Source organism: Centrocercus urophasianus, unplaced genomic scaffold (assembly GCF_019232065.1).
Source record: "Centrocercus urophasianus isolate 14NV4802_14NV808 unplaced genomic scaffold, USGS_Curo_1.0 seq_33, whole genome shotgun sequence".
NCBI lineage: Eukaryota > Metazoa > Chordata > Aves > Galliformes > Phasianidae > Centrocercus > Centrocercus urophasianus.
Window position 1 is genome coordinate 2,400,344 of NW_024884900.1, and position 12,470 is coordinate 2,412,813.

Here is a 12,470-nt window from a genome sequence, read left to right on the forward strand (position 1 = left end):
TTTAGAAAGCAGGTTGGTCACAGACAAGTAATATTAGTGGAGATGAGCCAATATCAAGCTGCCAACATAAAATACCGGTCTCCAAAGGCACAGTTCAATAAACCCTTATGACTGTGCATAGTCCTAGTAGTATTACAGGGATTACTCACACAAGGAAGAGCTATGTGCAGGAGTAAGGGGTTATAGAGCTGAGTCTTAAGAGGACTTTTACTAGACTTCTACTAGCCCAAAAAGCAGACAAGCAAGTGTGGTTTTACGTAGAGAAAGCACTTTTTTGTTATTTACCCCAATTCCAGAAGTATCCCATGAATTTTCCTGGGGAATTATTAGCCACTTGCATTTTCTATTTATAAAGGGATATCATTACTAATAATCTTATCAGTTTCTTCAGTACATCTACCAAGCATCAGTTGCTTTGTAAAACAAGAGATGCAACTCTTGTTTCCATAGGTGTTAGACCTACTTAGCTCTAACTTGAGTTCAGAATTATCTCCTCAGAATTTAAACACCATACAAATCTTCAAAGCTGGAAGTTTTAAGGTTTTCAGTATTCAGCCTATCTTCTGATGTAGCTAGCCATGTATACCACAAGAGCAATCGTCTTAACTATCCCATGAACTCTGAACCATTTCAGTTAGGAACTCACACTTCCTAAAATCCTACAAAAAGAAAAGAAACAAAGCAGTGTCTTCTAATATTTTAAAATCTGGATTCTTCTAATCCCAGGAGAAAAAAGGATTTCAAGTGAAGAAATTGTACATTCAATGAAGATCGAACACCCTAAAAGAAAGTCACTCACTTGTACCTGCAAGAGAGAATTCCTCTATTCTTACTATGACAAACACAACTACTATGTCTTCAAAACAATACTGAATAGGAAAATGTATTTTAATGAAATACTGCAATTATCTTTCATGATAACTGTTCTAAATTATTTCCACTGTTTAAAGCAAGTATTTGAACATCAACTTTCACTTTAAAACCCCATTCCCATCTCAGTTTCAAAGGATTAAGATCTAATTTTAATAAGTATGGATAACAAAGCTGCACCACAAACAGAATGGAGCAAATATCATTTAGCCCCAGCAATCAGATATTACATTAGTTTTACATGAAATTTACTTTTTTTTTTTTTTTTAAATGATGTAGCACATACTTTTTCATACCATTTTTATTACATTTCTTCCACTCCTTTGTGGGAAACAGCACTATAGCTTTAGTATGCTTTCTGTGTAGCCTCCCTTATCCAGCTGACTACATGAGCTTAAGTGGTAAAAGAAGCATGCAGTAATCCAGACCTTGGACCAAACAGAGCATTATTCAACTTGCAGGGAAGTACTGCTAGTTGGAGATCATTTTGAATCCAAGCTGTTGAGCAGAAGACACACTGACAGTAAGAACAATTTCCCCTAGCACCATTCTAGCAGCACTACCACACAACAGCCAGCTTCTCAGACCTGATGCTAAGAGACCAGTGCATGCCCTTCTCTCATTTAGAATTGATCAGTGCAGTGCTTTGTGCATTACTGCATCTAAATATACGCACACAAACCTTTAGCTGTGCGCAATTTGGCAGCTACTGCTTCCATCCTTACTTAACAATTTAGAGGTTTTCTTCAGTCTGATTTAAAAAAAAAAAATAAAAATAAAAATAGATAAACCTAACATTCGTATTTTGGAACTGTTATCAGTAACGAGGTGCACTGCCCAAATTTCTACTATACTACATATTTGGTCATATCCGAAAGAAAATCAAAAGCAGTATTTTTAACCTTAAAGAAGATAATCCATTGTGAGCATAATTCACCATAGACCCATACTTTTCAATTCAATTTTGTACAGTTTAGAATACAAAAATATTGACATTCTGGAAATCATTTAAAGCAAAATGTAACAGTTCCAGCTCTACTACAGACCAAGTGTTTCCAAAATATCATTTCAGAGAACACTTCTAAAACAAAGCATTTCTAACTCTAGAAACTGTGATGAATTTTCTTTGAATGTACATGTTTTTATACTAAAGGACAGGGTATTATGTTCTAGTAGAAGAAAAATGTTATGGCTGAATAAACGCCTCAAGAAAGTTATGCAAACATTGAGAGAACACCACACCAGGCAGCCACTGCTAACACAAGCCTACTAGTCCTCATAGGATGTGGGTTTTTCCTACCAAGGCTTTAACTAGGCACATGCTGCAGACAACAAAGAAGTCTTTGGCTGTTCACTTAAGCTCAGAACACATCTCTAAAACCAAAGCTGAGGCAGCTTGAGCTTTCAAGTGCAGACCCATGGTTTTCTTGTTTGATTTGGCATTATTAATAACAAGAATCCAGCTGTTTCTGATATTTATTCTGTAATACTTTTTTCTTATTTTCACAAAGAAGTCTAAAAATGCTCTAAAATGCACACAAAAAGAAGGACAGACACAGTGGCCATCATACTGAGAAGAAAAGTGCCAGCCGTGAAGCATCATGCACTTAGCTTATTTTTAGTGATCTTCCAGATGAGTTAATAATACATATTCCTTTCATTAAGCAGAAAGAAAGTCTAGAAAAATACTTTTCCATATTCATTGGCTTTCTTTTCCTTAATAAATGCTTGGTCTCAGCTAGAAACTGACTGCTCTCATGGAACATTATCTAACTACACCACAAGCTCTGCTGAAGTCAAAAGAAAGGAAGTGTTGATGTGGGCAATTACACAGCAATGGAAAAGCAACAGGATGTTACTTTGGCCACCTGCTGAATAACACAAATAGTCTCCAATTTCTTTAATTGGAGATGCATCAGAATACCACTTTTAGGCAAAAAAGAGCACTTTAACAATATAAAAGCCTTCACTAGCAGTGTCAAAGGAATCTACGGTATTTTTCCCTAGTGTGATATACTTGTATTTAGAATTATAGAAATGGGTCAACAAAACATGCTGAGCTGTTCCTCCTTTTAACTGTGTAGAAAGCAATAAAAGGTTCAAATAAGACTGGAGTCCAAGGGTAAACATTTCCAACAAATGTTGTGCATATGTCATATTTCAAACAGGATACAAAAAACAACATACAACTCTTTCAATTAGACATCCATGTCCTACCTGAAGGTCTTTCACATTTGGGAACGGAATACCTATGGTTATAACAGCTCGAGCATTCTCATCACAGAAATCCAAGCCTTCACTAACTTTTCCTCTGCACACAGCTATTAGGAGTGCTCCATCTTGAAGAAGCCAAAGAGGGACATGCATCATTCCCGGGGTAAAGTAAACATCAAAAGAAAGTTTCAGCAATATCTTTTAAAAGCTCAACATAATATAGCATAATACATTGTGCATCTGTCTGGAAAAGGTGAGGGGATTCAAATTTAGAAGCGTTTTTTGTTAGAAAGTTGAGATCAACTGTATTTTCATTGATAAAATTGTGATCTTTAATACAAGTAGTAAAATAATTTCCATTATATAAGACAGTGGTACTTAATTATGCATGAACTATATGCACAGTGTTTCAAATTGAAAACTTTCAGCTCTGTATTCCAAAAACTATGTTACTGTTGACATGCTATCATGCTTTATTCTTTACACTAACATTCAGGTATTTTGAAAAGAAATCCTACAGGAGCTGCAATGTATGGTAAAAGTGATTGAGAAGCCAGTCTGCACCCTGCTGGACACACAAACCCACATTCCTACACAGTTCACTGCCTCTTGGACACCACTATCAGGATTGTGCATCATTCTGTGCGTCCCTTTCTCCGCATGCAACAATGAAAACAGCTCTTAATCTTCCTCATTTATAACAATAATTTCTTAAGATAAAGTTAACTTCAGTATTTAACCATATCTTATAATCGTTAAGAATAATTTATTTCTTTTTTAACTTGAAAGGACAGTGTAACTATTGTCTGCAGAAAGTACCTTTTTCTCCTTTAAATTTTATTGCATCGTAGTATATTTTCAGCAGTTCATCGAAGTCACTTTTTGCTCCTCCTTGAGGCTCTGCAATGACTGTCTTAACAAGTTCCAGGTTTCTCCACAAGCCAGTGTGCATCCAGCGATCTTTCAATTTGTCCAACAGCTGAAAAGAGAAAAATCCAGAAGAGCTGAAATAAATTGTCACTTCCTTAAACTGTTCCAATAAAGTACAGACACTTACTGTAGTGCAACTGCATTATTCAGTTTTTGCATTTATGAAAACAAGTTCCACAGTTATGCAAAACTGGTATTGAAGTCGGTATTTATCAACAGCCTCCTCTGCTTCAAGGCCCATCAGTTCTGTTATAGCTACCAGATTCTGAGCTGCACTGTTTTACTCCAAATCAGCACGCAGTCAAATCTTGTAAGCTTGTTCTATATATACTGTGAGCATAATAAAAATATGTATTGCATTACATAAAGCTAAGTCTAGAAGTATCACAGAAACTGAATTCAGGTGGGCAGGGGTCAATTTTGCAATTACCTGCTGTCATGTCTCTTTCCCATCAGTTTCTAGATGGAATACTATGAAGTTAGGGAGCAAAAGTCATTCCTTCACCTAATGTATTTGTTTGACAGTGCACAGCACTTCCCTCAGACCAAAGAAATGCAACCAACACATTTGAGCACGAGCTGAGCTGATCCGGTTCAGTGGACAGAAGGTAAATACTTGATCTCACTCATCATAGCATTCTGTGTGCCGTCACTAACTGCTGGGCAGTAGAGCTGCTACACTCTGCAGGTACAGAAGATTTTAGACTGACGAATTCCATAATATGGGTTACACTCCTAAATCGTACTTCCCTCAGCTCCACTCACTGAAGACTTGCTCACTATTTCGCTCCAGGCTGTATAAAGTGCTCCAACTGGAACCAGCACCAGTCCCAGCCCAGTGCTCAAGAGCCGCAGCATCCCTCGGTCCCTACCCCACTCGCCTCTTTGATGCACACCAGAAAAAAAAACAACAAAGGATCCTGTATGCTTGCAAAATTCATTTCTTAATACAAGAAGAATATGTTAAGAACATATTTCACGTTCTTAACACTAGATCTGAATTTATTCTCTGCTGTTAAGTACTTGAGTTGATCCCTTTTGAGGTACATCCAGATCAGGGGGGACAAATAGTACATTGCCTTCGGTACGATGGCTAGCTCTGTTCAAGCTCCTATTCAGGAATACTGATTACACCCTGCTGTTGGGACACTGTTCTCAAACGAGCACAGAAAGACCAAATGATGAACAGTACTAACACTTCCTATGTGTACCAATGTCACTGCAAAAGAAAGCATCTCTTCTAAAAGTGCCTGGCCCTGTGTTCATCCACTTCTCTGCCAGCTCGGTCATTTCCTGGCAGCATCCTATCTGTAATCTCTTTTTGTAGAAAGGGTTATATTATGAGCAAGCAATGAAGTGCATCTGGCCATCCACAGCCTGCCACTAAGTCCTCAGTTCTTGGACATGATGTGAAGATAATTCTGGTAAAGAAGAGAACCGAACAAATGATGCACCTAAGGACATCCACTTAAGGTGTATTAGAGCTGCCACTGACTGTAATATTATCAGCATTTCAGATTTCATTCTTCCTTCTGCAAAGCTAATATCTGCCCAGGCACCTACTCGATGGGCTGTGCTAAATCCACTTCTGCCTTCTCTCTGCCATGTCTGACAAAAGGAAGCTGGGGAGATACCACAGACAGGATGCACTGGGGTATAACTGAACTTGAACTTTACATCCTTAAAGCTATTCATGTTCTGGGGATCATTTGCCCCAGCCTTCCCCTGCTCCTATCATCTCAGCTACTGAAATCACTGGGTATTTTTCGCAAACACAGCCGTATAAAGCATCCTTAGTAGAAAAATCATTTCCTAATTTAAATGAATCAAAGCCTCAGAAAGGACAAGATTCCTTATCAGAAGTACTTAACACCCCTCAGCTCCACCGGATTTCTCCCATACTTGAAAGCAGCATAACTTCCATGCATCACCAAAAAGATGGCACTAGAAAACCTCCCTCCAAATTCTTAAGAAAATCTCTTTTCTCCTTTGTGTTGGCCCCTCTAGGCACACATCTATTAGACCATATGAGGTTCAAGTTTTAATCAACAGCATCATCATCTACAGTTTTTGATGGAAGTTATTACCTCTTCTATTTAATGGCACTTCCAGGATATGAAAACTTTCCTGTGCACAGAATACTATGCACAAGCATATACAATACCCAGGCTATTGCCACAGGCACTAAAACAACCAGAATTACGGACATGACTGCGTACAAATAAATAAAATATGAAACACATACATGGCTCGTAAGAGCTATGAATCAAAGGCAAGGTTCTCATAAAAAATTATTTCACTTCAGATTGGAAAAGTGTAAATGGGTGCAAGATATAATGCCAGGAATCACAAGGAGCAACCATTAATGCCCACAGTCAGTCACTTTTTCAACCCAAGGGAATAATAGCTTCTGCAGTGGAAGGCAATCTGCGTATATTTTATTAAATCCCCTAAAAATGGATTCTCAAATGGTTTATTAACAAACGCTCTTCCTCCAGAAGAGCAGAAAATCTTGTTAGAAAGAATCTGTCATCTTCCCATGCACTGAAGAATGTTTACTTTGATAGCTTTTTCCTTGTTTTCCTTCCTGCAACTTGAAGACACCTGTAAGCTATGACCCACAGAACTTCTGAGCTCAGTATTCAGATTTACCATTCATCTTTGTCAGCGTTCTCTTTTCGAGGCAGCTTTTGAAGCACTCTTGAAGTTTAGGAATGGAGGAAAAGGTTTTCTTAACATCTCTTGCCATTATGTTGTGCTCCTATGCTAAATCCTCTCATCCTGTGTCCATGAAGGAAAAGCTTTGCCCCTTTCCATTTACTGTTTTGTTTTATTCGATGCCAAAAATTGCATTAGGGGTTTCCCATGTCATGAAGCGAGACCAAAGATTTGTTTAATGTGTTTTACCCTGAGGCAAGTTCACTGTAATTTCCAGCATCTTAAAGAAGCCAAGAAGCTAACTTGCAGCACTCACACTGCTGCACTGTAATTTAGGAATGCACTTTGTTTTTGCAGCATTCAGTAGCACTTGATGGTGATTGTTAAAGCAATCCTGTGATGAGGAAGGGTCTCCTGGCACACACAACAACACAAGGAGTTACATACCCTGATCTACAGCTCCGTAACTCATCCTGCTACAAGCACCTGTTACTACATTTCTTTATATAGATTATTCCTGCAATAATTTGGCTTTGGTTCAGATCGTGGATGGATTGTACCTCGGTAATGGCTTAAAAAGGGAACACAGAAATAATCTGGCCATTAAAAGTGCTTGGGAAAGCTTTGGAACACTTAAAAATAAAAGAGGATGATCAAAGACAATACAGAAAAGGATATGGAAGCCATCATGACCCAAGTAGCAGCTGATATAATAAACTTAGGTTTTATCAGCTAGTTTAACAACTATTAACTAATTTAATAACTGCTGGTTACAGCTGCAGTGCATATTCTTGTGCATCTTTAAACGTGCTATCTTGTTACCCATACATTTGTGTAACAACTGAACAAAAGGTATTCCAAGGGACATAATTTCCACAAATCTCTTGTAACCCTCCTCAGTCTGGCATTAAATACCAAAAAAGCACTTCTCCCAAACTTCAGCATTTTTCATCTCATTTGCATGAGATTCACTTTCATGATAAAATGTTTGTTTTCAACTGTTAAGATACTGAACGTTTTCTTCGTTATCTGGATACAGAGGGTAGCTGAGGAGAAAAAGGAAGCAGACATTAGGTTTTTCTTAATAAAAATCACAGTATTGGCACCACTGTTAGTGCAAAAAGTCAGAGATTCTCAAGAGACTAACATTGATCTAAAAGCCTTTTCCCATGCAGAACTCTTCATGTGTTTGCTACTAGAATTTTCTTTTTGAATAAGCACTGCTTCAAATCAAAGTGTGCCTCCAGTGGGCTGGAAACGTGTTTGAAGGGTCAAATAGAAGTTCTACACACAGTCAGCACAAAACTTCAGAAAGGGAAAGCAGGCATCTCCAGCTAGCCCTGAAGCTGAGCAACAGAAGTCCATCACTTGCTTCCCTCTGGTCGAACCAAGAGGGCTCAGGACTGGGAGAATGGGAGACTGCTTGCAGAAAACAGGGTTAGCATTCAATCCACAAACATGTGCAAGTGACACACAAAGATGTGGAGCTGCTATAATGAGGAAAATTTGCATCATCTTTTGAGCATTACTTCAGTAAGGCACTTGTTACTCTGCAGTACCAAAAATTAAGAAATTGCATGAAAATGAAACACAGTTTTCTCATCTTACTACAAAATGCTTCCCACTATTTGGGCTGTCTGCAGGCAAACAACACAGGCTGCTTTATACATCACCAGATAACTCACACTGCATCTGCATCAGCTGCATCCTCTTCCTGCCAGTGGCAAAAAATTTATATATATATACAATAAAATACATATAAAATCCATAGACTGACAGATCCTTCTGCAAATTTAAGCTATTACGAGAAAGATCATCATATTTTCCACAAAAGTAATCCTCTGAAGATCCCAAGGCACAGATGTTTTTATAATGTATCTAATTCCATAGGCACTGCATTACCTTTAATAAGCTCTCAGGACGAGGCACAGCTTGCTGAATCAACTGCTTAACTACAGCTCTAACTTTTTCTTCAAACCACTCTCCTCCTGCTCTGAAAGCTCTCTATTCAGCATGATGGCTAATTACCTGGTCAAATGTTCTTCTACTATTTTGAAAGAATAAAGCCATTTCCATATTAGTGATAATCCCAAAATAAGGGCAGTAAATGAATGCATTTAATACGTTGCTTAAACACGAGTGGCCTCAAATTCATGTCATTTCAAAGGAGACTTGGAGACCATCCTTCGCCAGACTCCCCCCTTTTCCAACATCACTTGCATTCTGGTATTACAGGCTTCTACTAAAAATACTTCTTTACGAACTCAAGACGTTCTGGAAATGTATAGAGTTGGCAGAATGTATTCAAAAGTTCTCTGAATGTCAAAGAACCTCCAGGACCTATTAGAAGCCTTCAGTTTGGGGAAAATTATTGTTTACCAAGTCACTGTGGTGGCATGTAGTTTCAACAGTAGTTTCATTCTATTTTCTATGTTTAAAAGAAAAAAAGCCATTTGAGGTTAAAAGTGAATACAAAGGAAACAGAGTAATGAAATGGGAATAGAGGACTGAAGGGACAAGAGACAGCCAACTGCCTGGAAGGGTTTGGGTGAAACGAATGAGCTGAGATTCCTTCCAGAAACAAGGAAGAAAACATTTGGATGAACTGATCGAGAAACTCCGATCAGCATTATTCCAAACAAATCCAGAAATAGTACTCCAAAACTACTAATAGAGAGTGCTCTGAAAAGCAGAACATCCTTTAAATAAAAAAGAGGAAAAAAAAGTCATGTATGAAGAGAATACAATCAAACCCGATGTTTAGGAGTATCATCAAAAAATTAAAAGTTTACAAAAGGGTGTGAAGAGCGTGCACCTCTCAGCCACAAGTCATCTCCTACGTTGTCAGAGCTAATCCGTACTTCATCCTTTTACCTTTTTCTTTTCAGACTCTGTGATTCTTCAACTGTGATTTTACTCTTAATCACATCCATCACCACAACAGAGAAAACTCAACTCCGCATGACACCCAGTCACTTGCACTGCACGAGGCTGAGGCTACACCAGCCAAGAATAACGCGGCCCATTGAATTATTCAAGCAGTTGTTCGCACTCAATTACATTTTCATGAAAGGTTAAGCAAGAGACTGATTCATGGAAATCTCTTCATGTTTATGGAACGTAGCTAACACAATACAAAGAGGTCTTTAAAATTCATTCTTTTGAATGACTAAGCTGATACTAAATAATAACTTATCTATTCACACGCAAAAAAAAACCCCCAACCTAGAAGTATTTTAAGCTTCAAATTGAAGGAAAGCAATAAAATACCCGTGCCCCAAATATTTCACTTGTCAAGAAAATTTGGTTTCAGAATAGAACATCAATTCGCCACTGTTAACAGGTAACTGAAGAGAAATACCAAACGCACACATAAATGCATATGAAGAGGTACTGCTTTCTTTACGTGCCAAAAGTAAACTTATTTAATATAGAATTTTAATGGAAACAGGCCACACAAAGATGCTATTCTTACTCAAGAGAGGTTGTGCCTCCCTTCTAAAGCACATTTCCCCAGCTATTTATTATCATTGTGGGGCTACAAGCAGCAATGAAGAGAAGTATTGCTTTTTAATCAGCCTTCCTTTACAGAATACTAATTCCAGATCAATTTCTATCTCAAAGTGTCATAGAATCTCTGTAATGAAACACTCCATAACTGTAAAACTGAAAATACGAACAAATATTATCAAGCATTTTTCTCCTGCCAGGAAAAAGCATTGTACTTTAAACCCAAAAATTAAACCAGGAAACACAATATGTTTAGAAACTTGAACTTCTTGGTTCTAAGGAACACGAAGCCTAGGCAATACAGAGAGGAACTCTAATGTGGAAAGAGCTTAGAAAAGTCCTGAAATCAAAAGGATTGCAAAGGAACAAGATCTGAATGTATACTCAGATGAGTACAACTTCTGAAGGAAAACGTGTTACGCACTTTAAGTGCTTCTCCTTTTCAGCTGATAAGGATTTTCTAATGTGAATTTTACCACCAACCCTTCCCTCTCATTACAGCAAAACGTAAATCAAGTGCATAAAACAGGAGCGCATCTATTTAAATAAAGCAAAAGGAGTTAGAAGGAAAGTCACTTCACAAATTCAAGCCTTGCACCGACAGCCTTGATTCCAAAACTCAAACTGCTGAAGTTGATCAATACTAAGTAGGTTAATCTCTTCTCCATGAAAAGTCCATTTCAGCAGAAAGACCCCAGCAGGATGGAGGCAGAACACAGGAAGCTGAAGAGAGACTTCGACCCAAATCTCACACTTAACTCTGACATTTTGCATTCCTTCCCTGAGTTATGATGAAAGATCACGCAGGCTGTTTTCTAATCAGCTGCTCTGCCATACACATCTCCCGGGAGAAAACTGTCCGCAACAGCAAATCTATATTGCTACCGTGTGATCCATTGTAAGAAATTTTTCAGCTAAGTGTGATACGCTATCTTTACAACAGAAAATCAGCTTGAGGAGTAAAACCTCATAGGTGTCTATGATTTCCAAGAACTGGTGCAGAAAATGTGTCGTCTTAAGTTTAGAAGTACCATGCTTACTGCCCCGAGCACAATTTTATACAATCATCAGAGGAAAAAGCAAACATTCAGGACCAAGTCTCATGTGCTGAGAGAGGAAACATGGGGTAAAAGCTGTGCTGGGCCAGGCAGGCTGGCAGGCATGGGGAGGGAGAGGGAAGAAAAAAAACAAAACAGATAAAAGCTGCTGTGCAACTCAACTACATAATTAAACTAAACCCTGAACATGGTGAAAAACTCTGTATTAAGAACAAGATTCTGATCACCATGTGCTCACTCCAGCACAATAAAAGGTGAATAATTCATAGTCATATTTGAAGGAAAAGTATGCATCACTCAACCTGGGGGAAACACAGGGGATTTCACTGGTATGATTTTTCTTTAGGGACAGTGACAAAGTGCCGCTCACCAGCAGGAAACTGAAGCACTGAACTGTGTTCCATGTGCCATAAATCAACACTGCAGCCTACAGGATGTCTCTCTGGTACCAACATACCATCAATTTTTCAATAACCTCCTTAAATAATGGAATATGTGAACGGCGACAACAGTAATGAAAAATGAAATGTTTTGCACGCCAAAGATTCTAGAATAACATGGTTAATATGTTACTTCTACAGTTAAAGGAGGTGTTGTTTTTTTTTTTCCTAAATAGATAAAATCTTTTTCAAAACACAACAACTTGTTTTACCACAAAACAATTTGGAGGCTTTGAGCTCTGTCACAGCTGTTTCTAACCAACCTGGTTCAAAACGGTTTTGTTTCCTGCGGTTTTAAAATTAACCAAGACAACAGCTTTCTGTGTTACAAGAACTGCTCGTACATCCACCCTAGGCTATCGCTACACTTCCCAACAAAAAACCAATCCTTCATGCATAGAAAACTCTCCAGGAAAATCTGCATATAAAGGAAGCGTTTAGGATCCTGGTTCTGAATCAAAATATGAACGGCTCATTAATGAGGTCAGCATCTTGTATTGCTCTTCTCTCCTTCTGCAGCCCCAAATCATGCTCAGTCATCCCTGACCTCTTTTCCCCATCCCGAGGAGGAGGAAGGGATGAGTGTGGCTCGGCAGCAGTGAGGCGTGGGGCCACGAGGGAGAACCAACCTGAAAAAAGAGTTAGGTCATTTTTCCCTCATTAGGCAGCAAATCATGGCATGCAAAAGGACTCGGATAATTTCTCAGCAACAACCATGCAACGTATGCACAGAGCTCAGCTCTGAATCGGTGATTATGGAAAAAAAATTAAGGAATGATTTTAAACAGGG

The 12,470-nt window shown here is 38.4% G+C and overlaps 1 protein-coding gene across 10 annotated transcripts in view; it reads right to left on the reverse strand.

The window, feature by feature from the left end:
* Positions 1-12,470, reverse strand: part of BRIP1 (BRCA1 interacting helicase 1) — a 109,708-nt gene that overhangs the window by 73,072 nt on the left and 24,166 nt on the right. For all 10 annotated transcript variants that reach the window (XM_042830464.1, XM_042830463.1, XM_042830466.1 and 7 more), the window contains exons 15-16: positions 3,904-4,063; positions 3,088-3,209 (exon numbers count right to left, since the gene is read on the reverse strand). In XM_042830464.1, the coding sequence (XP_042686398.1) occupies positions 3,088-3,209; positions 3,904-4,063 (282 nt within the window). The remainder of the gene's footprint in view (positions 1-3,087; positions 3,210-3,903; positions 4,064-12,470) is intronic.